Below are 27,205 nucleotides of genomic sequence, written 5' to 3'. Positions count from 1 at the left end.
TTTGTAAACAGTGTTGAATAAAGCTTTACAGTCTACTTACTAATAATATCAAATGTGAAACAGATTCATTGGATGTATTCTGTTTTAAAATTATATTTGGAGGACTTTTTTTACTGCGTAGAATGACTTTGCTGTAAATCATAGATTTATATTTATATTAAACATAGATTTCATACCCTGATCCCAAACCCAGATTTTATACCCTAAAAGAGTTTCACTTTTATACTATGAACATATTCTATAACAGTAAATGTTTCTCTCAAAAGTTAATGCTAGTTACTGGCAAAAGTGTCAGTGAGATGAAATATGAAAAGAGTTAAGGTAAAAACTTTCAAATCAACTTTAATTTTCACAAACTATAGAACGTGTGAGAAAATATTGTGCAGGTTAAGCTATTACGTAGCCTAATTATAGCTAAGATTCGCTATTTTGTTCAACATAATACTGCTATAATTCGACATGTTGTGGAAATAACATTGTGGTGGAAACATTCAGATAAAAAGTGTTTGAAGACAGCTAGGCCTATTTCTGAATTCTGAACACTTCTAAAGGTCCACATTGCCGAAAGTGTTTATAGTTGAAGACAACCCTTTTTATTGTCGGAATGTCATATTCATAAATGCAAAGAAGTTGTTGTTGTTGTTGTTGTTGTTGTTGTTGTTGTTGTTGTTGTAAGTAGGCCTAGATGGAGCACTGCTTTGACTTAGGCTATAGGCTACTGTAAAAATTAGCAAACCAAAAAAATCCGTAAAAATAATAGGCATACTGTTTGGTTCGGATGCTGCACGCTCACCGTCACAATTTGTATCACATTGTTTCCAATCAGAGTCGGTGACGTGAAGGGTGCACTTTCGCTACCGTAAATCCCAGAAACAAACAAACGCACATTTAAAATTGTGAGCTTAAATATTGGACAATGAAATATAAAAAAGCAATTCCTGACGTGAAATGTCTTATTTTACAGCATCAATTAAACTATACACCTTGAAGTCAGCAAAACTTGACAAACTGTCACGATTCGCGCGAGTGAGGCGCTTATATTATCCAATCACGGTAAGAAGGAGCCGCAGTTGCTTCTCTTGTTTATCTCTGCTCTGGAGCCTGGCTGTTCCGCTATGAATACGCGTTTAATCCTCTCTAAGAAAACAACCACGTCTGTAAGGTATTGGCATAACAAATAGCATGCAAATACGCGCAACGCGTCCTTGTGTCACGTTAAAAGACCGCCATATAATTTAAAGGCTTCAGTTTGATCGGATTCATTCATTTGTGCTCCTCAAGTGCTCCTTCAGTTTATTAACTTCAGAGGATCAGCTTTGAAGGCACACAGTTAAATCAGTGTTCATGCCGGACTTTGAGCATTTTAGATTTTCTCACACCAGAATGAATCCTGTATTAGGGGAGAACGTGTATTCGTTCCAACAGAACCAGGTGACGGGCTTCGCGGACTCGGCGTCATCGGGCCACTGGACCGATCCAGCGGGCCTTTTCTTGAGCGAACACACGGGTGGTGGCTTCGGGCAAGATGGGTTTGACCTGGGCGCTTTACCACCTCCCGGGACACCGTATCTACACCTGGGTAACTATCTTCACCGGGTGTCTCCACCTCCTCCAGCCGCGACGGCCCTGCGTAACGACCTGGGATCCAACATCAGCGTCCTTAAAACTCTAAACTTGCGTTTCCGCTGCTTTTTAGCCAAAGTGCATGAACTGGAACGTCGGAATAATGTGTTAGAAAAGCAACTGCAACAGGCTTTGGATGACAATGCAGAGTGTGCAGAAAATAGAAAGGCTTTAACGCGAGATGTTGGGATTCAAACCTGCTTCGTTGGATTGGTTCCTACTAGGCCAGATCTGATACCCATTCAGAACGCGAACGACACCGCATATCTGTCCGGAACATTGTTGTCACCTGCTTTCAATAACACCACCCTCCCTTTTGAGTCCAATAACGGGACAACAGTTGAAAACTTAAACCCATCCAATCTGACAGACTCTAATTTCAATCTCACCCCAAATTTCCCCATCAGCCCGATTGATCCTGCTCCAAAAATCACCAGCAACATTAACGGGAAGTATGTGAGTACCGGGATTGGTTGTACCAGCAATCTTCCACCCAGATTTCACCCTGGCTCTGGGTGGTCTTATAATGCGAGGTTCAGCACCGGGCGTGAGTCGCGGTTCTCGGGTACAGGTGTGTCGTCATGGGTGCCTCCGGACGGGGTGGGTGTCCAGATCGACACCATCACCCCAGAGATTCGGGCCCTGTATAATGTGCTAGCCAAGGTAAAGAGGGAGAGAGACGAATACAAAAGGAGGTTAGTGCAATGTGATGTTCTTGTAAATGACTGTATAAAGCTTTAAAATGCAACTTTTACGCACAACTTTACGCTCTCTTTGCGCGCGCAGTGCAACTTCTGTAGCCTTTCCATTCCAGTTACATCTTCAGTATGATGAGCTAGCTATACAGTACCAGTCAAAAGTTTTAACACTTTACTATTTTTTATGTTTTTGAAATAAGTATCTTATGCTGAATTTATTTGATCAAACATACAGAAAAAAAGATTTATTACAATTTAAAATAATGGTTTTCTATTTGAAGATATTTTAAAACATAGTTTATTCATCTGATGTCAAAGCTGAATTTTTAGAATCATTACTCCAGTCTTCAGTGTCACATGATCCCTCAGAAATTATTCTAATATGGTGATTTATTATCAATGTTGGAAACAGTTGTGCTGCTTAATATTTTTTTTATAACCTGTGATTTTTTTTTCATGATTCTTTGATGAGTAAAAAGTTTTTTATATATGTATATAAAAAGAACAGCATTTATACAAAGTAGAAGTTCAGAAGTTTGGGATAAATCATTTTTTTCTTTCTTTTCTTTAAAGAAATTGATCATTTTATTCACCAAGGTGAATGTGTTAAATTAATAAAAAATTATTGTAAAGATTTATATTGTTTAACAAGATTGCTATTTTAAATAAAGGCTGTTCTTTTTAACTTCTGAAAAAAGTATCACAGGTTTAAAAAAAATATTAAGCAGCATATTAGAATGATTTCTGAATGTGACACTGAACACTGAAGTAATGGTGCAGAAAATTCAGCTTTGCATTACAGAAATAAATTATATTTTAAAGTATATTCAAGCAAAAAACATTAGTTTAAATTGTAATAATATTTCACAACATTACAGGTTTTTTTTCTGTATTTTTGATCAAATAAATGCAGACTTGATGAGCAAGAGACTTTTTTCAAATACATGTTTCCAAACTTTTGACCGGTATGGTTGCTGGATGTCATTAAAACACATGTACAGAGAAATTTAATTTACAATCAAACCATTTTACAATCAAATTGACTGCTAGCTAACATTGTATTTGGGCTGTGTAGTTCTTTACCCCCTAAAAACTGAAAAACCCTCATTACCATAACAGAAAATATTAATATGCACCACACATTATACAGTGCATTTTGGTAATATAGACCAGTGAATTCCAATGTTAACATGTTTCTAGCATAATCTTCATTAACAAAACAACATCCACTAAAGCAGAAATCCTCATGTTTCACCACTGTGAGGTGAGATCAATACTAGTGTAACATTGAAATTCTTATAAGAGCTCTAACCGGTTCAACCCTGTGGCCCTCATACAAATCTGGTATAGTAGATGTGCTCAATGCAAATGCATGAGCATTTTGTGGAATTTGTATGAATGTGTTTGCACTTTTCTACTATTAGGGCAGACACTGACTCTATTTAATATATCTCTAATTCATTTGATTTAATTTCATAAACAGAATTCACCTACTGTATATTATACTCTTCTTACTGTATAATTAGTAAAAAACAAACTGTGAATATCAAAATGAATTTAAAGGGAATTTAATATGTCATCCGTGTGTCAGATACTTTGATTTAATGACAAATATGTTAGAATATCATTTCTTGATCTTATTTTCAGTTATTTTTACCCTAGACCCCCATTAGTTAATTAACAAATCAGTTAAAATATAATAAAAATGCTGTAGGATTACCCTTTGCATTCAATATAAAGTTATTACATTGTTTAGGCAAATTTATTACTATTTTTTATATATAATATGTTGTTTAAATTGGACCACTACCTGATTCTCTCTCAGTGTTGTAGTTGTTGTTGTTGTTTTTTGTCTTTTATTGTTACATAAAGTATGTTTAGGCAAACTATATCATATTATTTAATAGAATTTGTTAATAGAATAGAGGTTTAAATTTAAAGCATTAATATTCTAACATATGAATAATGCTAATTAGCATTAAATTATAATTTTAGGAGGGTTTCAGTCAGAACAATACATGACATGGACAATAACATGGAGTTTGAGTCAATCCGCTGTATAACCCTCCCTCCCGATGAGTCTCTCCATCTCTCTCATTCCGTCTTCAGCCTCCTCCCCTCTGCACCCCAGCATCTGCAATGCAGTACTGAACTGAGTGCTACTGCCAGCATGCCAATAGAGAATCATTTAACAATCTCTCTCTTACTTCCTGTTCAGCCTCCCTAGACTTCCACCAGCTGCCAGAGATACTGAGTATCAGCCAAAATAGCACAGTCAGGTTCACTTCTCAAGAACCCCTTTGTTGTATGTTTTTCTGTGATGTTTTCGTATTGATTTTAGTTGTATATGTGATTCAGTGGCACCTGGTTTCTGGAATTGCTGATTCAGCTGTAAGTGTATTTGTTGGTGTGTTAAGAAGAAAGTTATTTGGATGTTATTTCAGTGTTACACTAACATAAATCACCTGCTCTACCATCTGCAGTGATACTGCAGTTATGGACTAAAACCGAGGAGGTGTGTGTGTGTTTGTGTGTGTATGAGGGAACTGTACTGCACTTCCTGTCTCTGGAGAGTCCCTGGATAGTCTGGTGACACAAATGGCACAAAAAAAGGGGATGATATACTACTTGAACACTGTACTATCAACCCAAACTGTTGGGTCATGTTACATGAGAGATCCCTGGAGATTAATTTGATCTTTGCTGGTGGTTGCGTTTTATACTGTGTGGAAGTGTAGAATTTCATGTTTGTTTTTGTAGCGTTGTACAGACAGATTTTTTTTTTTTTTAATTTTTTAATCTTTATATGCTATGTATAACTAAGCTAAGTTTTAGGTTGAATTACACACAGATTTGTTTGATATTTTCTTTGATTTTTTTGTTTGATACATTGCAGTAAATGGACATCAAATTAAATCTGGCATTAAACCTGATTAAATTATCAGCAAAAGTTTTTTTTAAAAGTGAACTAATCCTTTACTCACCCCCATGTCATCCAAGATGTCCACGTCTTTCTTTTTCTGTCGAAAAGAAATTAAGGTTTTTGATGAAAACATTCCATTATCAACTATTAGGGCTGAATGAACTATTAGATTATGAACAAATCTTTTTTTGAGTCATTTCGTTCATTTTGTTCATTGAATGAACCATATGACTCGAAAAAAGATTTGTTCAGTTTGATGAATGATTTCGAACAGGAGAGTCATGAACGCACATCACAGAACAGAGCAAGGCGAGCATTTGAGCTTATAAAACTTAAACTTTTTTATTTATTTTTGAAATAGCCGATCGTTTCGCTGGATAAGACATCCATATTCATCATCTGGTGTTGTTTAAAGCCCTTTGAAGCTGCACTGAAACTCTCTTTTAGACCTTGAACCGTTCGGTGCCTAATGAAGTCCATTATATGGAGAAAATCCTGTAATGTTTTCATCAAAAACCTTAATTTCTTGTCAACTGAAGAAAGAAAGACATCTTGGATGACATGGGGGTGAGTAAATTATCAGAAAAAGCATTTTTTTAAAGTGAAGTATTCCTTTAAGTAAAATTCTGTTTGCTTATAGTGACACAGAAATTACACTTCACTTGAAAGAAAGTAGTACCTCAGTTTTTCCTACATTAGCAACTTGCATCAAGGAACTCAAGCTTTGGCTTGAGACAAATTACTTCAAATTTAACTTGGGTAAAACAGAGGTCAGCTCTAAATCTGTTGTATGTAAAATGGATGATGACTTGATAATGCCCTCCACGACAGTTCGAAATCTTGGTGTTCTCATTGATTCCACTCTTTTATTTAATGATGACATCGGTAAAGTGGTAAAGACAGCTTTTTTTTACACCTACGTAATATCTCTCATATTCGATCTTCTCTTAGTCAGCATGTCACATACTGCTCTGAGACACGAAGGTTGAGGATCCAAAAAGGGAGGCAAAAAAACACGGGACCAATAGAGAGAATGCTCAGAATTGCAGTAGAAACACTAAACAAGACTTTGCAGGGAATGAATGAGTGGACATGGTTTAAAGTCCCCGTGAACCGGAAGTTGCAAACGATTTTTCTCCAGTGCTGTGACGTATTTCCAAGTGAAACGGAATATTGAACAGAGGGCAGGGTTTTACTCTAGCGCTCCTCCTCTCCATCTCTCGCTCATAGCAAACTAACGGTTTGAGGGGAGTGGTTAAGCGTTTCCCCACCCAAACTGTGAAACCTACGTCATCAGAAAAAGAAACTGTTCCAGACCGGAAGTAACTTTTCAGATTTTGATTAAAGATTACTAAGGTAAAACATTTTTTTAATATATATTCACTTGCACGGATTAATTGTTCACCACAAGACTAGTAATATGCGCTAACAAAGTAAATAGGTTCAATTTTGATTTCACGGGGACTTTAAGGGCACAGACACGGGTTATGGGAAATGTAGTTTGTGAGGGAATGACAATAGTCTGATGTGGAGTGCCCTCTGGTGGCTCTCAAGGGCACTCCAGCTGGTGACCATTACACAGCAGGATGCTGAAACAATGTGTTCAAAAAACTCTGCAGCCCACTTGATCACTCACACAAGAAAGAATGAATGAGCACATCACTTCAATCCTCTATCACCTTCATTTGGCTTCCGGTTTCCTTGCGTATAAACTTCAAGGTACTAATCCTTGCTAAAGCTCTCCATAACCTTGGTCCTACTTACTTATCTGACTTACTTCAGCCTTATGCTCCTGTTGGTTACTTGAGCTCTTCTAGTGCAGGATTGTTAGTCACCCCTAAGTTTAGTCTGGTTTAGTCAGGTCTTTCAGTGTTGTGGTTCCTAGGTTGTGGAATGCTCTTCCTCAAGACAATCCATCAAGCATCTACCCTTCTCTCCTTCAAAAACCTCTTAAAAATCTCTTTTTTTTTTCTCTGAATGTTACTCTTCAGCTCTCAGTCTGTAAATTGTACCCTGTTATGGATATTTTATTTGTTTGAATCCTTCTTTGTTTGTATATTTTGCAAGCGACTTCTGTATATTACTTTTTGTAAAGTCGGTGCTAGGCTAGCGCGAGTCAATGGTTACTGCTAGCCTGCCATTAAAAACAGTTTTACCCACTCCACAGTACACCGAAAGCAAATAAATTATAACGCCAGACTATCGACGTAAATGTCTGTTGAGAGAATAATGTTAAAAATCAAACTACCATTTCATTGCATTGCAATAGTTATACTTTGTTCCCTGTATTTATTAGCACAGTCTACAGGAGCGGCGAAGTGATATGTAGTTACCTAGGCAACCGAGAGAGGTAGTTCCGACTGTAGTGCGCTTCGGTTCTGTGTTTACTTTTCGGCACAGTACTACTAGCCAGAGCAAAGTAAAATTCCGCCGCTGCTGAGAAACTAGTTCCTGTAAATGTATTGCGATCATTGAGATGCAAGAGTAGTTTGATTTTTAACATTATTCTCTCAACAGACATTTACGTCCATAGTCTGGCGTTATAATTTATTTGCTTTTGGTGTACTGTGGAGTGGGTAGAACTGTTTTTAATGGCAGGCTAGCAGTAACCATTGACTCGCACTAGCTTAGCACCGGCAAACTATACAACTGGAACGACTGGATGAAAAATTTTGAAAACTGCCTCTTAAAGGGGTGATGAACTGAGAAATCAAATTTTCCTTGAGCTTTTGAAATCGTAAGAGGTCATCATATTATTAGAATATCCTGTAAGTTTCAGAACTGAAAACGTACTTATTAGTCCAATAAAAGCTTTTATTGACACCAGGCTCAGCAAACGACTCGTTTTTCAAAGTGGGGAACTATGACGACAGAGGATAAAACACCACCCCCGCAGACTACTTCAACACGGCCGTTTAGCCCCGCCCACCGATTCGCGCATTACACGCATAGCTAAATAACATAGGCCTACCTCGTGATGACAAACCGGGTCGAGAGTGAAACTCATAATAATATGCAAAACTGTTAACCACTCACAGCAGTGGGTGTTTACTTTCAAGTCTTCAATGCGAGACGCCCATAAAAACCGAGCGTTTTTGAGCTGGGCTCAAAACCGGGGTCGAAAATAGCCTTTTACTTATTCATTTTGATGTTTTTTTAATGTAAAAACCAAGCGAACATCATAAGTTGAACTCAGACAACAATATAAAAAAAATTAAAAAGCCAGTTCATGACCCCTTTAATACTAAGGCTAACTTGGAAATGAGGCCTATGTCCACTTTAAGCTATCTTTGTAAAGTGACCTTAGGTGTTAATTGGAAAGACGCTATATAAATAAAAAATATATTATAATTTAACATTTTAATAAAATTGAACACAATTTATGTATTTATTTATTTACAAATTAATAGATAGATAGATAGATAGATAGATAGATAGATAGATAGATAGATAGATAGATAGATAGATAGATAGATAGATAGATAGATAGATAGATAGATAGATAGATAGATAGATGAGAAATAGATTCTCAAATACGATGATTATCATATTTGAGACCTGACATGATATAATTGGTTTTGATTGTGTGATTGGCCAATTCTCTTGTCTTATTAATTATTCTAGATGGGAAGAGGAATACACAATGCGGATGGATCTTGAGGAAAAAGTTGCTGAGCTTGAAGAAGTAAGACCAAATCAATTTTCATATTTAAATGAATTAAACTAATAGGCTAATCAAACGTTATTTTCCACTGTCTACACTCTATCTGATGACACTTGTGTTGCAGGACCTGCAGGAGAGTGAGGTGTGCCAGGATGAACTTGCTCTTAGGGTTAAGCAGCTTAAAGCAGAGCTGGTTCTGTTCAAAGGCCTCATGAGCAATGTGAGTGAAGCACAATATTCACGTGACCTGACCTCAAAAATACCTCCGAAAGTCATTTAGTCAATATCGTTTATTTCAATAGAAGCACAAATAATGCTGAGTCCATTCAAACGGTGTCCCACAAATGTCTTAGCGGAGTAATTGATCCTCTTTACTTGTCCATTCCAATTTAATTAGACAAATTCAAAAATATCCTCCTTTATTCTCTTTCATTGCCTTTCTCTCCTTTAGAATCACTCAGATTTGGACAGTAAGATCCAAGAGAAGGCCATGAAAGTGGACATGGATATCTGTCGCAGGATTGACATCACGGCTCGTCTGTGTGATGTAGCGCAGCAGAGAAATTGTGAAGACATGATTCAGATCTTTCAGGTTTGTCTTTCATCATCAGCATTGCACTTTTATGTGTGTGTTTATCATTGTTTAAAGTTTAAAAAAAAAAAATGCTGTTCTTTTAAACTTTCTATTCATCAAAGAATCCTGATAATAATCTATCATGGTTTCCACAAAACTGTTTTCAAGATTGATAATAAAAAGAAATGTTTCTTGAGCACCAAATCAGCATATTTGAATGATTTCTGAAGGATCATGTCGTGTGACACTGAAGATTTTTATTCATATTACTGTTTTCCAGCAAGTAGCCACACCTCCGTCAACCTTGACTCGCCGTCCTCGGAAACCAGCATCACAGACAATCCGAGGGAACGAGAGCGATGAACCAGTTAGCATCTCTGAAAGTGAGGAAAGCGGGAATAAGGAGGTGGATCTGTGTTGCTCATCAGCCAATCAGATCAATGAGGAGATGCAGAGGATGCTCAATCAATTGTAAGATGCACCATTGAACATCTGACATTTTTTTAAAGATTTATTTCAAATCTTTTGAGAGAAGGAGTGTTTGTTTTTATGCTTCAGACGCGAATGTGAGTTTGAGGATGACTGCGACAGTCTTGCGTGGGAAGAGACGGAGGAAACTCTGTTACTCTGGGAAGATTTTCCTGGATACACCTTCAGTGTTGAGAACCAAGGAGAGGTACATCCATCTTTTATTCGTTTTTCCAGTCATGGACTTTGGAAATGAATTATATACACTGTAGAAAAAAAAGTTGCTGTCTTAAATTTCTAAGTACAGTCACCTTGGCTGTATATGAAATTATATTAAACTGACTTCAAAAATTGAGTTGAAACTTGAAAATTGCTTAACTTATTTGGATGAGTAATTTAATGTAAAAACATGTTGTTATGACTGATTGATCATATAATTTTTCTACTGCGTAGGAAATGAATCCAATTAAACCTGGAAAAAACAAACATGCAGACATCCAAATATAAAATTTAAGTTGCATAATTTGCATAATATTTATTAAACCAATTCATCAAATCTCATGAAGCTACAGAATAGATAGATAACTACAGTATTGCAGTAAAAAGCAGTTATCTTCTGGTGTTGTTTTAAAAAAAAAAGATTTATACATTATTCAGTCTAATATAGCTTTATTTTTGACCTATTGATATGTTTTTCCATCTAAATGTTTCGAGCAGGCACACAGAAAATACCCGTAATACAAGCATAATATGAAAACGCTCACACTAGGCCTAATACAGCTTAATGGTTTTTGTTGGCTCATCAGTTTTGCTATAAACGGCAAGCGAATGAGAAAAACGAACACTGAGTCACCATTTTAACTGAATTGATTTCCATCATGTTGAGAAAGCTACAAGACATCTCCCAAAAAAAAAATGTCTTTGCTTATTGACCCCATCTCACACAGCAAGACGAGTCCATAGAGAAGGTGATAAAGGACACAGAGTGCCTTTTCAAGTCCCGCGAGAAGGATTATCAAGATACCATTGACCAAATTGAGGTAAAGAGATTGTCCTTGTGCCCTCTGCTTGTCTTTCTATTACTTTAAGTGTGTTTTGTGTTTGTCTGTACCTGTAGTTGGAATTGGCAACTGCTAAGTCTGATATGAACAGGCATTTGCATGAGTATATGGAGATGTGCAGCATGAAAAGAGGGCTGGATGTTCAAATGGAGACCTGCAGACGACTAATCACTCAGACAGGAGACAGGTACGAACATAAACACACACTCATATACTGACACATTCTTGAATGGGGACTCTCTATAGGCTTAATGTTTTTTTGTATTGTACAAACTAAACTACCCATTGCAGAATCCTTTTTTAAGCCATTTGATTTATGAGGTCACAGGAAATGTCCTCATAAACCATGTTTACATTGTAAAACCCATGTCATTACACATTTGTGTCATAAACCATAAGAGTACAGACACATAGACACACAAACAAGGACTTCGAAAGAAGACTAGTCATGATAGTCATGTTGTAGGTTCAGGTTCAACTACCTCAAACTCCCTTTTTTTTACATCTACGTTTTTGTAAGGTTTAATTAATGGACAATTTTTTTTACCAAGAGTCTTTGCTCTGCATCAGAACTTCTCATTCCGGACCACTTATCGTAAATTTGCGCAAGCTTTTGCCATATATGTGAATTAAAAAAATACTGGCAAACATACTCTGGTTCTGTAGAGAAAACAGCTGCGAATTAAATAAATGTGTTTTTGTTAAAAAAAGACACATTTAAACCCTTGTTTATGATTATTGATTATGTTGCACTGTACATTCGATTTGTTTTTCTAATAAAGAAGTTAAAACGTGGATTTAAGCACATTTTATGTAGCCGGTTAACTGTCAGTGCCCCTTTTATTGCCCTTTTACCCCATCACATGTTTTATTTTACTAATTATCATAAATGAGATACCATTTGAAACACTCAAAATTCATCCTTTCATCAGTTGCCGATTTTCTACTTTAAAACCTCATCAACCACATCAAATTTGGAGCACAACTTGGTTAGACACATGGCTTTGATTTTTTAGCATTTTTTTAGATTTAAAAAATATTTCAAAGCATTTTTAAAGTTTTCAGGTTAACCTGAATTTAATCATTTTATCTCATAAAACTCTTCTTTCCCTGTGTAAACGACTCCTCCATGCCTTAAAGGGTTAGTTCACCCAAAAATTAAAATTAGCCCATAATTTACTCACCCTCAAGCCATAGGTACATGACTTTGGTTTTTCCAATCTTGGGAGTGTATAATGGGAGGGAGTAAAGCCTGCAAGTCTAGACCCAGCAGAAGAGTGGCGCATGATATAAGAGTAATGTACGCTTAGTTATGTTAGCAGTGGTTTGTTTTGCTCTATCCTCTTTGCTTCCGTGTTCATCGATACATGATGCGTCAGGTCAGAGGTCACTCATTGGCTGGAACTCGACTCGTGTACGGCCGTTACCAGAAGCCAGTCATTACAGTTTATAAAGTCATAAATATGGTTCTTTTTCTTACAAAAACACATCGTTTCGCCGACACAACTCTATACCCTTGCTTCATTTATTATACGCAGAACCATAAGTATGCAAATTAGTCCCAGTTAGTTACCACAATGGCAAGTGTTAATATTGGTTTCATTCAGTAAGTTTGAACTAGAAATTGATTCAGAAGAAGAAGAGGAAGAGTGAATTATTGAGGCTTGTGAATTTATCAGAATGATAATGCGTTTTATTAGCCTGACGTCGTCATACTCCGATTCTAGTCAGTATTATGGGGCAGGTTTCAACCAGGAAAGAAAATGCCTCTGCACTCAATTGGATTGACAAATGCCTTGATCGCGGTTCTCTGTTTCTCTTTTAAAATTAATGCTTCAATAATAGACGCGATTGCGGAATCTACACATCTAAATTCTCCAGTGGCAGCCATTCGAATTCAATTAATTCAACCCAAGCACCCTTGGTGACGTGGATGATTGCTTTACGGTCGATCATCTGTCCATCATCGTATGAAGCCCGCCCTGACAGTTTGATTGGTCCGCACTACTTTAGTTCGGGCATACTTGCTTCACAACGGATCAAGTCCAGACCAAACTTCCCGACCTCAAATGTTGTGGGCGGGGCTTAGTTTGGCTGGCATCCAGACTAGCGTTTTATGTATTGCTCTCTTCAACGTCGAACAGTAATTGATATGATTAGCCATCGTCTTGAATACATTTACATTTATTCATTTAGCTGACGCTTTTACCCAAAGCGACTTACAATTGCTATATATGTCAGAGGTCGCTAGGGGTTAAGTGTCTTGCTCAGGGACACATTGGTGTCTCACAGTGGATTCGAACCCGGGTCTCTCACACCAAAGGCATGTGTGTGTCTTATCCACTGTGCCATCACCACCCCCGAATATGTTATCAAACGGCTAATATGTTGCTAATGTTACACAAACCATGTTCCCTTTCACCATTTCAGAGTCAGACAGCTGCTTTTTTAAAATCAACATTCTTAAAAACGCTTTCAACATCATAATAGAAGTAAGTGGAGAAACGCCCCGCTCCACAAGTTGACGGGATTGGTTATATGTATAAGCCAGTAAGAAACCGGGACGGTTTCAAACTGTGTTTTTAAGATTGTTTCTGATACATTGCAGTTTTAAGGAGAAAATACTCATTTGCACAGCATATACAACATTGAGTCAAAAAACTTGATTTTCACCACTGGGGTCTTATGGTTCTTTCCTTTTTAATTCGAAAAGTGGTTTGTGTTCCTAAAATGATGTTTAAAGATTTGAAGTTGGCTGCAAGTGATAGTGTAAACCATTGTGACTGTAACAGTGGCATCTTTGGCCTTAAAAGATAATGTGAAAGTGCGTTCTCGTGTTGTTTTTGACCCCTTCACCTTTTGTTGCTTACTATGGAGGGTGAAGCCACCCACTGTTGTCCCTCATTTCCTTCACAGTAAATCCCCTCTTCTTGTTCCGGCTGCTGTGGAGGAGGGAGAGAATGCAGAGAAGGAGAGGAAAAAAGCAACTGCGGCAAATCCTGACAGCGCTGAACCGTGTTGTGACATGCAGTCAAACTCTTCTGTCCCGGACCACTCATTGAAGAAGGCCTGATATATTTCTCAGTAATAGCTGCGATTATAAACATATCGTTTCATAATAGAGACTGTGATGCTGCAGCAAGACTCACGGGTTAGTTACCCTCTGAAAGGCAAGTAACCTTGTGTGGTTTCACTAGTGCCCTCTAATGGAATACACAGTTAATGGCCATAAAAAAATTTTAAGTATGAAGTACCATATACAATTCTGGCCAAAAACATAACACTCTTTTTTGATGACATCATTTTATTTACAGTTTTTTTTTTGTCTGCAGATTATTCCTGCTGTGTAGTAACTTTTATAATTTGACATTTTAAAAAGTTTTGGTTATACTTAGGCTCTAATATTTACATAGTGGCAAATATAAACAAGATTGAGAGCTGATGTGCTTTTGATTTTGATTTATTATGCCAATTCCAACATGATTTGATATGTTAAATTTAGAAAAATCAATACCACACAGATCCATTTGTTATATTTTTGTTTTCTTGTTAAAAAATAGTCATGTCATGGAGAATGATGTCATTTAGGGTAACCAAAAAAACAAAACAAGGTAACACTTTACAATAAGTTAACATGTATTAACTACATAAACTAACCATGAGCATTTGTTACTGTATTTGTTAATCTTTGTTAACGTTAGTTTAAATCATTGTTTGTTGATGTTAGTTCACAGTGCACTAATGTCAACCAGATTTTAATAAAGTAATAGTAAATTTCGAAATGAACATTATCAAAGATTAATAATTTTCCTAATAAGAAAATTTTACTAAATGAACTATTACTAAAATATTGTATAGTAATGACTCACCCCAGCATTAATCACAAGGCACTTTTGACAAAAATATTTTTTTTATCAATCAATCACAACGGTAGGTTTTTTAACCTTGAACACTCAAAGTTATTAATCTCTGAACAAGCACTTAGCAGTTTCTGCATCAACAACCAGTAATGCCAGCGATATGATAAGTGATATTTAAATAGGTCTGCCGTCAACTTTTCGCAGCTCTAAATGGCGATGATTTTGAGAGCAGAATTTCGCACTGAACATTGAAGTGTGTGGGTGTCTGTTTTCATTTATGGTTTTTGTACTGTGGGTGAAGGCCAGATGACTAATCACTTGTTATTTGATTGTGTTTCTAGGTTGAAGGCATCCAAATCTTTAGCATTGTATCATTACATATTGTAACATGCCCTTGATCGCTTAGCCTCAGTGAATGTCGTTAGCCATTCAGTTGCATTAGCATTAGTCAAATAAAGTGAATTTCATTAGATTCACTCAATGAGGGCCAGGGTTACAAAAACAGATTACAAAGATCATTCATAAAGTGCATCTGGGTAAAAAAAAATTAAAAAGCAAGTGAATTCAGAGCAAATTGATTGAAACAAAAAAAAAATGAATATGCAATGAGTCATTATGCACTTATTCTTAAGTGATGACTTAACATGTTAAGTGCTGCTGAGGCACATTATTCCTCTCTGCTAAGCTATTATCTACTTATTTATTTATTTGTATGTTTGCTTGTTTAATGACTTACTTGAAAAAAGAGGGTTTTTGATATACCAAACAATTCAAGACTGAACTGAGTTCAGTTCGTTTCACTTAAGTTTCATTTAAAATAAACTGGATTCACCTTATTATTATGTAATCTCCAACAAACTTTATAAATAGGCTAATTATGAGTCAATATGCTGGCAGTATGTTTTTTAAAAAAAGATTTTGCTCTCCTCATGTTTGCTTTACCTTGTGTTTTTCCTTCTATTTCTCAAATTTTCAGTGCTTTACTGAGAATTACTGGTGGAACCAACTGTAAAAGAAAGGCTTAACTAACATGTTTGTGTATAAAGGTGCCTGAGAGAATTTTGAATGTAGACCGGCTGGTTTTGAAAGTCTTTTGTATTTACACTTGACGAGAAGTTTGACACATATCTGCTTCACAACCTTCATAATAATGGTAATAATGTCTGTCTGCTTAACTTTTAAATCTCAATAGCAGCAACATGTACTAGATATGTTCTTGTAGATGTAAACCATTGAATCAATAGAGCTTCTTCTGTGATAACTCAGCCATAGCCTATACAGTAATGCCATCTCATGCAGCAGTTGGACTTTTTGTTAAAGCTACACTGTGTGATTTTTACCCCCATCTAGCGGTGAAAGGGTATATGACATCCTGTGAATATTAGTTTCTGTTCCTCTCAATTTCGATTTCGTTTTAACTCCTACGGTGGCCAATGTAGTCCAAGATTAACATGGCTTCCAGTTCGACCTCGACCATGAGTGTTAACTCAAACGTGAACGCGAAAGGCGAAGCTTGAATTAACGGGTATGTCCCTCTTTGGCTAATGTACTTTCAAGATGGAGGGACAACATGGCGACCGACATTAGAACCCCTTACCCGTATGCATTTTCAATGGCATATTACACACTCACAAGAATACTTTATTACTTGAATGAAGTAAATATACATTAATGAGCACATATAGGCCTGTTTTTGAAAGAACTAAGTGTTTTTAGCTAAGAATAAACTAAAAGAGTTACACAGTGTAGCTTTAACATGAATGTAAGGGAGTCCATACTGAACAAAGTCATATTATGCCTTTTATTACAATCGAAGAGCATGGGCTCACATGGTCCAAACTCTCAGTTTGTAATATGATGTTAAATTAAGTGGATAATAAAGGAGAAATGTATAATCATGATTACTATAGTGTGCAATGAACGGTATGTAAGAGGGAGATTTTATCACCCAAAGAACAGGAACAAATCAAAATGTGTTGGTTGTGTGAGGCAAAAAGGGCTTCTAAACTGTCCAGATGGTTTAGGAATGTTTTTTGTGCAATTAGACTACTATTTATTAAACAAAAATGAAATTGTTCTCGGTCTAGATATCTGACGTCGAATAAGAAAATGAAAAACTGTGTACAGATACTGAAGTGGACAAGCTGAAAATAAATTATTTTAATGCAAACGTTGCTCGTTCATTCTTGTTTGCATGAAGTATTTTTTTTTCTTAAACTGTAAAAATGAATACGCTTTATCTAATCAAACTTGGACCTTACTCAATTCTAATTTGTTCAATTTAATTAATAATATTGCTTGTAATCTGTTGCCACAATTTTATTGATTAGATAAAGTGTATTCATTTTTACAGTGTACTTATTATTAATTAAATCATAAGGGGAAGAATATTTTTCGGTAAATTTGTAGTTGTTGCCTGTGCTGATATGTTGTTGTATAATGTATAACTGCATTATTGCATTATTATTCAAACACACATTAAGAAACCAACATTTTGAACGGCATATTGGTTTCTGGTCACCAATAATTCTCTTATGTGCTCCAAGGCTGCCTTTATTTCATCAAAAATATATAAAAACAGTATTTTTGTGAAATTTACACAATTTAATCCTGTGATGATAAATCATAACTCCTGTCTTCAAAAACTCCTATTGAGCAACCTGGCTGCCTTAATTTTAAGTTCATTGAAATGGAAAAAATTAGTTAATACAATGAAGGAGATTGATTTAATCATCTGCAACTTAAAATATTATGTTATCTGAACAAAATAAATTATTTAAGTTGATTTGACAAAAGAAAAAATGATGTGATTACAAACCATGAAAATATTTTTTTACAGTGTATTTTTGTGGAAATCCTGATGTTTATGGCAACAACAATAAAAAGATGTTTTCTTCAGTATAGGCCTACATTAGTCACCATGCGGTATACGTGTATAGTTTCACATAATCCTGAATCAAAAAATTAGACTTGCACTGAAACTCATGATTTATCCACGCTGGGAAAAACAGCATTTCTACTATTGTCCCACAGAATCTGTTTCCAAATCTTTATATTGATTGTCTGAGTCATAGTTTAGTGATCAGCTCTTTGACCATAGTTTGGACACAGGGCTGAATATGTCTCATTGATTGTGAGCTCAGCAGTCATTACAGTGATGCTGTTTCCACAGCGACCAGACTGTCTCTGCCATTTTGCTGAGCTTTGTTATTGGCTGCACTGCTTCTGTTTGCTGCTTATGCTGCCAATACTAATAATAACCTATAGTATATCTACACTCTAAAAAATGCTGGGTTGTTTTAACCCAACTTTGGGTCAAATATGGACTAACCCAGCCGTTGGGTTAAATTTTTACATTACATTTTTAACCCAACATTTCGGGTTTGTCCATATTTGACCCAAAATTGGGTTAAAACAACCCAGCATTTTTTAGAGTGTACCTGAAGAGCTTTTAGCATAATGATTATTTAGATATATTGCATTTAAAAAAAAAAAGATTTTTGAGATATCTCGCCTCTTATCATTGCTCAGAAGGATTTGTACACTTGCATTATTCACATCCTTAAATGAATCAAGCATTGCATAAGTTGTCAGTGACCTGTGATCAGATGTGCAGATAATGTTGCAATCAGAAAGCTCCAGTGCATCCCCGATGAAGATGATGGTGGTCTTTACTAAAACATACACCCATTTTCCTGTGCCTCTCCTCCCTTTCTTAGCCTACTGTTAAAATCCCAGGCCTGTGTGAAGGGGGTTGGAAGTAGCTACCCTGTGCTCAACCACCGCAGTGCTGTCCCGTTAACGTAACCGAGAGGGGCGGGAGTGTGTGTGTGTTTGAGAGAGAGAGAGAGAGAGAGAGAGAGAGAGGGAGAGAGAGAGAGAGAGAACTGAAAGTGATCGTGATCTCTCTCTCTCTCTCTCTCTCTCTCTCTCTCTCTTCTCTCTCTCATCCCCTCCCCTTCTCTCTCACTCAGGCATACATAGGCTACACTTTCATGCGGACACGAGAGGACTATTATTTTTTTTTCGTCCTGGCCGTTTTAATCTGTTCTAGAGAAGCGTTTATCATGCTTATGTCTCTTGGTTTACTGCTATTTTTAACAGCCTAACAAAAGTTAAATCCTGTCATATTAATCAAGTCATCTCTTGACTGCGTATGATTTTTCTATAGCCTACGTGCTCTCTGGAGGACATAGTCGCACCCGGTGTGAAAAAACTAAAGGAAGCTCTTCATACAGAAGATTGGATTTGTGTTTTGAGGCTTTGGTCGCCTGAGGCTCTTTCGGTAATGCAGCACTTTTTGTGATGACGCGGTCTAGACATCGCTTCATGATTCCATCGTCATGGGAATATTATATACAGCACTGATATAGGGTTTATTGCGAGGGGTAGACTACATGGGTTTTTTCTTCCTTATGTATGTTTTCATCGTCAATACAGGAAGTTTGGCTTTTGACTAGGCTACTAATCCTCTCTCTGTCTCTCTCTCTCTCTCCGCATCTCGGTGACGACGATCTGATTTATTAAGCACCTGCCAACAAAATGTGAGTGCACTGTATTTCCACTGTATTTAAACTAATAAACTTAAAACAAAAAAACTCAGTATTTTTGAATTTTTGTTTTTAAATCACGTTTTATGCCTGCGATATAGGTTATAGCCTACAGTTTGGGTATTAAAACGTTGTGTGTGTGTTTGTATTCTCTCTTACATTTAGCAAATGTAATTCAGCGTCTAAGGTTATTTTCAAGACAGTTCGTTAAAACGCCGCAAAATCTCTCAGATTTTACAGCTGATACATCATAATTTGCCAAGACTTTAGTGCTTTGCTCCATCTATCGGAATTTATGGGAAATTGCATCGAGAATGCTGTTAAATAAGGGTCGTACAGCAGGGCCTATACATAAAACTTATCTACATTCAGCTGTGCGATTTTGGCTATCCGATGATGCTAGATGTTCGTCTCGTGCAACCCAAATTGACTTTTAGCCCCGTATAAGACAGTTAGGCCTATCTCATGCACATAGGCCTAATCTTCAAATTCAGTGCGTTTTAAATAAAACACTAAAGTTAATTATTGTGGTTTGTGTATTTATCGATATACATCCAATGCTAATACTATAAAAGTGCTCGAGCAACTTCTGTTTCGGTGTTTACCTCCAGACGTGAACACGACCTCTGTTTACGTGTGCTGTTTATTTAGCATATTCTGACTAGCTTCGCGTTTTTTTCTCGATTAAAATGGTTTTCTTTTTTCGTTTGGGAGCCTCAATTAGACCCAGAACCCCTCACAACTTTTATTTAGCACACTTGAACGTATAAAGCTTTTTTTAATGCTAAATGTGATACAAATGTAGGCCTGTAAATAAAAAATACAACTTGTAGGCCCATAAAGCATTTTTTTTATTACACATTTCATTGACAATTACTTTTCCAATGTCACTGTCACATCTAGGCTTAAATCAATGAGCTTTAAATTATCGCATCATGACCTAGTGAATAGAGGCCCAATTCAAATTAATGACATGACATTTAGGATTGTAGCCTAAAATTTGTTTGAAATGAGTGAACATTTTACAAGTCTCTGAATGAGCCCTTTGCAGAGCCAGTGGTGCAGAGAAAGGCCAAAAATATGTCTTCTCAACCCCTGTCTTCTCTTCCATCAGGTCTGCCCCGGATGCTGCTGCAAACCCTGGAGCCCCAGAGGGTGAGGGGGGCGCACCTGCCGCACCTCCCAATCTCACCAGCAACCGTCGTCTCCAACAGACACAGGCCCAAGTGGATGAGGTAAACCCTATCAATGTGACCTCAAATAAGATGCTGAACAAGTAGGATGAGGTGAATTTTCAAAAAAAGAGTAACATGTAGAAATAAAAAAACACTGAAATTGTTATAATAAATAAAACTGAGACGCAGTATTCGGCACAGTGGGCATACATGTTGGACCTTGAGTAAAGGACATGGACATGATGACATTATGTATTAGTAAAACTGTCGATTGTAGCAGTGAGGGAGTCAGAGAGTCAAAGCTAGATGGACTATTAGTAGGACTTTCTTGGAACCATAAACATTTCATGAAGTCAAATTTGGAGCTACTAGCCAGACTCTCATACAATATTCATTCTATACTGCTTTCAATGTTTAGTGCCTATGAAGACATAAAGAAATTTCCATTCAAAATGACTTTCAGTATCACAGTGAATCTCTGATGCCATGCAATGTTGCTGACTGCTGATGTCTGTGTCTGACTTCTGTAAATGTGTTCAGGTGGTTGATATCATGCGTGTGAATGTGGACAAGGTTCTTGAAAGAGATCAGAAGCTCTCAGAACTGGACGACCGGGCGGATGCGCTGCAGGCCGGAGCATCACAGTTTGAGAGCAGCGCTGCTAAACTGAAAAACAAGTACTGGTGGAAGAATGCTAAGGTGCGCTCTGGAAAATGTAGCCGCTTGGGTCTGTTTATTTACATCTGGAGACCTTGACCTCAAGTCCCATTTTATTTAAATCATTTTAAGATATCTATATACATTCACGGTTAGAATTAAATCAGTAAATACAGATTTGACCTCATTCATGAAACATAAGCAAAATGTATTTGTAAACTGTTATGTAAGCTGTCACGTTCACTTCAATGCGGCAAACATAAGAGGTTAGCGAAGGATCCGGGTTAACGTAAACTAAACTAAAACCATAAAAAATGTTGTTTGAAAGAATTTTTTTTTCAGCAGATTGACTAGTCAACGGTTCCCATTTACATTTAGTTTACCTTGATGTACTAATATAAATACAACTACACTGTAAAAACAATTTTCAAGATTTGTTATCACAACATTTTTTCTTTTGTCAAATCAACTTAAATAATTTATTTAGTTCAGATAACTTATTATTTTGAGTTTCTGATGATTAAATCAATCTCCTTCATTGTATTAACTCACTTTTTCCAGTTCAATCAACTTAACATTTTAAGGCAACCAGGTTACTTAATTTTTTAAGTTAAACCAACAATATTTTTTTACAGTGAAAAATGACACAACACAATTACTAAAACGTGAACTAAATTTAAAATGAAAGCAAAAAACTACTAAAAACACAGTATTTACACAGAAATTCATTGAAGGAGGCCTATTGTCTTTAAATGTTTAGTTCACTTGTAATACTAGATACGATTATAAATTATTACATTAGACTAACCTATGGATTTACCTATGGAGTTATAGTTTAGCATCAATAACTGCTATTGATTTAAACTAATAAAATAAACAGTTCCTCCTTTGCTTTGGTGTTTCTATATTGCCAGCAGTAAAGATGGCTCAGCTGACTCAACACTAAAGCAAGAGCGTTCTCATTTCTGTATAACCTGAATGCAGCCCGGCCCATAAGTCACAGCGCTGGCCAGCGTTCGAGATATATTAGGTTGTGACGCAAGCTTAGATACTGCAGTAGCACAACGAGTCCAGCCACTCCTGAGACGACCAGGAACTTACCATCAATTTACCCGTGTTAATAAACCCCCATTAATCAGCTTTTTTGGATCATGACTTGGATCTAAATATTTAAATATTTTCTGCTTATAAATAGAAGATTCATATTATAATTTCATTTCCTAACTTCCATTGCCTTGTTTTAAATAGAGATGTGACCTCTTGTACGAGCCTGCTTTGGTCCTCTGTCAGCCTCACTTTACATATTACTTTTTTTTCTCTCCATCCAGCTATCTGTCAATCCATTCCTTCGGCATAGATTTATAAGCTCCCCCTCATTCTCCACCCCTCCAGATAGAATAAATTTATAGCTCCCTTCCACCAACCCCCCACCTCCCGCCCCAGATGGCCGAACAGCTGCCCGTCCAATCGCGTCTCTGAGCGGGGTGGGGGAGGGGGCTTCTAGTCCCAATCTGGATTACAGCATTTCTGGATTAAAACCCAGATGTGATTTGTGATGTAACCTGCTCTAATTTTTCCCTTTCACTCCTCCTCTCTCATTCCCTTTCCCATATCCCTGTCTTATTCCGTATCCGCAGATCCTCCTCTTTTTACGGAAACATCACACTTTTAATCTCGCTCGTCTCGTCCCGCCTTTCCAAACCAGATTGCTTTATTATTCTCTCTCTTTTGTGCATTACTCTCACTGAAGCCTTTCTTTTTGTAACTTTTTTCTGTGTTTTTAGTGGAGCACATCCTTGTGAGGGAGAAAGAGAGTTGATTTCTTATTAAATAGCATTTTTCAATTGTCCTGCGGTGTGACAAATGAAGTGAAAAGTATAAATATTCCATGTTCTCTGTTCATATGAAAAGCTGTATGCAAAATAATTAAAAAAAAATAGCAAAATGCCGTTTAAAACCGTTTTATGTGGAGTATAGCTTGTCATACTTTTCCCAAAAGTATTTTTTCAAAGATAAAATAAAACCAATTAAGGAATCGATCAAAAATGTGAAAAGCTGTATGCAAAATAATTTAAAAAAAATAGCAATGCCGTTTAAAACCGTTTTATGTGGAGTATAGCTTGTCATACTTTTCCCAAAAGTATTTTTTCAAAGATAAAATAAAACCAATTAAGGAATCGATCAAAAATGTGAAAAGCTGTATCCAAAATAATTTAAAAAAAATAGCAAAATGCCGTTTAAAACCGTTTTATGTGGAGTATAGCTTGTCATACTTTTCCCAAAAGTATTTTTTCAAAGATAAAATAAAACCAATTAAGGAATCGATCAAAAATGTGAAAAGCTGTATGCAAAATAATTTAAAAAAAATAGCAATGCCGTTTAAAACCGTTTTATGTGGAGTATAGCTTGTCATACTTTTCCCAAAAGTATTTTTTCAAAGATAAAATAAAACCAATTAAGGAATCGATCAAAAATGTGAAAAGCTGTATGCAAAATAATTTAAAAAAAATAGCAATGCCGTTTAAAACCGTTTTATGTGGAGTATAGCTTGTCATACTTTTCCCAAAAGTATTTTTTCAAAGATAAAATAAAACCAATTAAGGAATCGATCAAAAATGTGCCTATGATTCATAAACGGCAACGTTACTCTTCTCTGTCACTTTATTTATGAGTAGATGTAAACTGGATAAATAAAAGATTTATAATATAATAACTTATATTAGATTAGATCACTGATATAGGGACATGATTTTTTTTTTATCTAAAGTACTCAAATTAATATTTTAAATGAGGGTTTGAAAAACAAATTAAATATTTTAAAGAAACTAAATGCATATTACAATTAATTTTACTATTATCAATTATAATATTATTAAGATTATTTCTTTATTTTAGTTCTGTCAAATCGATTTATTGCAATGAATGGCATCTAACATAAAAGTATATATATATATATATATATATATGTGTGTGTGTGTGTGTGTTTTCAAACCTTTATAGATGTGATTAATTGATTTGACAGTTTATTTATTTTTATTTATTTAAAATGTATCTAATGGCATCTATGTTGTAGCCGGACAGTTAATTGTTTGATTAATAATGTTTTATCTTGAAATAAAGTATCATCTTTGTTTTATAATTCTAATGGGTAACAATTTATTCTACAGTGTCCTTGTTACACGATACATGTACTTATTATAGGAATAACAGTAAATTATGCATAATTACATGCAACCAACCGTAACCAATCCCTGATCCTAACCCTACCTCTACAATAAGTACACGTAGTTAATTAAACTTATATTAATGTATAACTACAGTGTAACAAGCACACCTTAAAATAAAGTGTAAACTTCTAATGTCTTATCCCTCTACAAAAAGATATACAAAATTGTAATGTATTTAAATTTCATATTTAGATTTTAAATGTATTTCCCTATTTTTTTTATTTTTTCACAGATGATGATCATGATGGGAATTATTGGGGTCATCTTGGTGGGCATCCTTTTCAGTAAGTAGCAACTATAATATAATTCCACAAACACCACCGTTGGCTGATTTACAAACACTTTATTTTCTTTTACTCCCAGCATAAGATGTTTTGCCATCATCCATTTTGATCTGGGATTAAGAACTATTTATGGGCGTATGTGATAATATTAGTAAGAAGGACAAATCTTGTGTTGCAGCTGAATACTGAAATACTGATCTTATTAAGATCACTTATAAAATGTAGCCTTGAAACCATCCTACATTGGATCTAACTAAGATCATCTCTCAAATGTGTATGTGTGATTCAGAGACGCGAACGCACGCACTAAAAAACTCTTCCAGATGGGAAATCTATAAATCGCAAATGATCTTGAAATTGTGCACAGCTGAACGGTTTCAGGTCTCCGCTTTGTAAACGGCCCCTAATTAATGTAATTTGCATATAAATGAGCAACGTCCAAATGCTTTACCTCAGAAGCGGCAAATGCTTAGGTTTCCAAATACCACAAGGAAAAGGGTGTACGCCCGCTTAGAACGTGACGTGGCGCTAAGCACTTTTCCACGTCAAACCGTTTCTATAAATCTTTTGCATACGCACGCTCTGTGTGTATGTACGTCTTATAAATGAGATTTATATAATGATATCCTGAATCAGCCTGAACTAACACATTTCAATGATTTATTTCTCTTTTCTTGTCTTTTTTTTCTAGTGTACTTCTACTACTGAGCCTCTCGTGGGACACACAAGGACAGGAGACTATGGCTTTGTGTGAACTCCACCACCCCCACCCCCCCTTTCTCCCCACCAATGCCTTTCATTGAATCCACCGTGTGTAAGAGTGTGTGTGTGCAGTCATTGACGCAGTGCCTCTCCCTCCCTTTGTCTGTCACTGCATTTCTTTGTACCTCTCTTGAGTGCTTTGCAACAGTGCCCGAGCTTACTCAAAAACTCTGTCAGTTAGGACGATCTACATACGGTTTTGGATTGGAGAATGGTGTTGGTCATTTTCAAGGCAAAAACAATGGGTGATGCAATAATATAGGTTTCTAGCGTTGTCCAAATGAACCCATGAATAACTAAAGAGGGAGAACGAAACACAAAGATCAATTTGAGTTTAGGAACAAGTTATGCACAAAAAAACAAAAGAAAAGTGTACTAGTTTACCCAGAAACAACTGTTGTGGTATCATTACGGTATTAACAAAGTGCAACTGCAATGAGAAGTTGCAGGAAGTAAAAAAAAAAATCATTCATTGTTTTATCCCTCCTCCATCATATAGATTCCTAACAGCTGATTTCCTTTAAAAACCTGAATGATTTTAAATAGAGCAGTTACCATTTGTATTAAATGTCTTAAAGATAGGATATTTCCATCCATATCATAATGTTAAACAGTTCTTGGATGGTGCAATTTTATAATTAATTTTCACATTTAGGCAAGTTGTACGAGTCTGCAGCCGACTTAAGGGGAATATCTGACCATAAATCGACACTTTCGCTCTTTGATGGACTGTTCATGTCAGCCAGATCGGTGGAGTCCATCAATGGAACAATATCAACCAATCTCAATATATATGGAGATTTAAGATTTTAGCTGTGACCACAATATAAAGAAAATGTGATTGAAATTTGGTTTGAGATTTTTACTATGTTCTATTTTTTATTTATTAATATTTCTATATTTGAGATTTGTGTGACAGCGTGGTCCACGTCTAAACAAAATGTGACCGATAAAAGAAAAAATGAGTGTTAAACTTCTCCTGACTTTACTGGCGCCGTGATGTTAGGTTGAATGAACAACTACTGATATGCAAACTTGGAAGATAACTGATAATGAGACTAATTTAATTAACGTCTTTGTAAATATTTGGGTTTCAGTGTGGGAAGCGGATACGTAATCAGCACTGGAGACGACAATGTTCAGGGATGTACCTCTGCATGTGTTTGTGTTAAATATACATGGGCACTTTAACCACCTTCGTTATAATGATTGTAAGTTTGAGAGGACTTTTTTTGGGGGGGGTATTAAGGACATATTGTCCGGCACCTAAATCTAAGAATATTTGCTCTTATTGATGTGTACCATCTGTGTGAATAACATCCCCTACATTAAGCATTAACCCAAATTGCAAACCTAATACAGGGCAGTGAATGTCATTCTCTTAAAAAAAAGCAAACTAAAAACCCCTGAATACATTGTGTTTTATGCAAACTATTCATTTGTAAATATGTGCTGCAGAGCTGCATAAAATAACACCCTGTCCCTGATCATTTTGAGCTAAGCTGCTAACTCGTGGTTCATTTTAAAGCATGTCTGCTTGCCCACCATGTGCTGATTCTAATAAAGTGCTGATGCTGTTACTTGCTCCTCCCCGTCTGTAGTTTTTATTGAGTTGAGCGTCGGATCAGCTCGCATGCAAAACATGAATGAAAGTCACAAGGCTTGGTGAATATGGTATG

At 36.2% G+C, this 27,205-nt stretch overlaps 2 protein-coding genes across 2 annotated transcripts; both read left to right on the top strand.

Moving 5' to 3' along the window:
* Positions 1-1,063: 1,063 nt before the first annotated feature.
* Positions 1,064-17,041, top strand: iffo1a (intermediate filament family orphan 1a). The gene is made up of 9 exons (XM_039652921.2): positions 1,064-2,318; positions 8,869-8,929; positions 9,033-9,128; positions 9,360-9,500; positions 9,763-9,953; positions 10,041-10,158; positions 10,898-10,990; positions 11,068-11,198; positions 13,928-17,041. Exons 1-9 carry the CDS (start codon positions 1,345-1,347, stop codon positions 14,082-14,084), a joined length of 1,962 nt encoding a protein of 653 aa, XP_039508855.2. The 5' UTR covers positions 1,064-1,344; the 3' UTR covers positions 14,085-17,041.
* Positions 17,042-18,835: 1,794 nt separating this feature from the next.
* Positions 18,836-25,886, top strand: vamp1a (vesicle associated membrane protein 1a). The gene is made up of 6 exons (XM_039652185.2): positions 18,836-19,156; positions 19,400-19,415; positions 20,536-20,656; positions 21,137-21,295; positions 24,713-24,764; positions 25,456-25,886. Coding segments are annotated over exons 2-6 (351 nt in total). The 5' UTR covers positions 18,836-19,156; positions 19,400-19,413; the 3' UTR covers positions 25,473-25,886.
* Positions 25,887-27,205: the final 1,319 nt, after the last annotated feature.

This window comes from Pimephales promelas, chromosome 18 (genome assembly GCF_988280905.1).
Source record: "Pimephales promelas chromosome 18, fPimPro1.hap1.1, whole genome shotgun sequence".
Taxonomy (NCBI): Eukaryota; Metazoa; Chordata; class Actinopteri; order Cypriniformes; family Leuciscidae; genus Pimephales; species Pimephales promelas.
Note: the sequence above shows the minus strand (reverse complement) of the source record. Positions and strands in the feature narration are given on the sequence as shown.

Excerpts from the sequence above, each read along its gene's own strand:
- iffo1a (XM_039652921.2), top strand. The coding sequence starts at position 1,345 with ATGCCGGACTTTGAGCATTTTAGATTTTCTCACACCAGAATGAATCCT. Across the intron at positions 9,129-9,359 it reads TCAAAGGCCTCATGAGCAAT|AATCACTCAGATTTGGACAG; the intron begins GTGAGTGAAGCA and ends TCTCTCCTTTAG. Across the intron at positions 11,199-13,927 it reads ATCACTCAGACAGGAGACAG|TAAATCCCCTCTTCTTGTTC; the intron begins GTACGAACATAA and ends TTTCCTTCACAG.
- vamp1a (XM_039652185.2), top strand. Across the intron at positions 20,657-21,136 it reads CACAGGCCCAAGTGGATGAG|GTGGTTGATATCATGCGTGT; the intron begins GTAAACCCTATC and ends AAATGTGTTCAG. Across the intron at positions 21,296-24,712 it reads ACTGGTGGAAGAATGCTAAG|ATGATGATCATGATGGGAAT; the intron begins GTGCGCTCTGGA and ends ATTTTTTCACAG.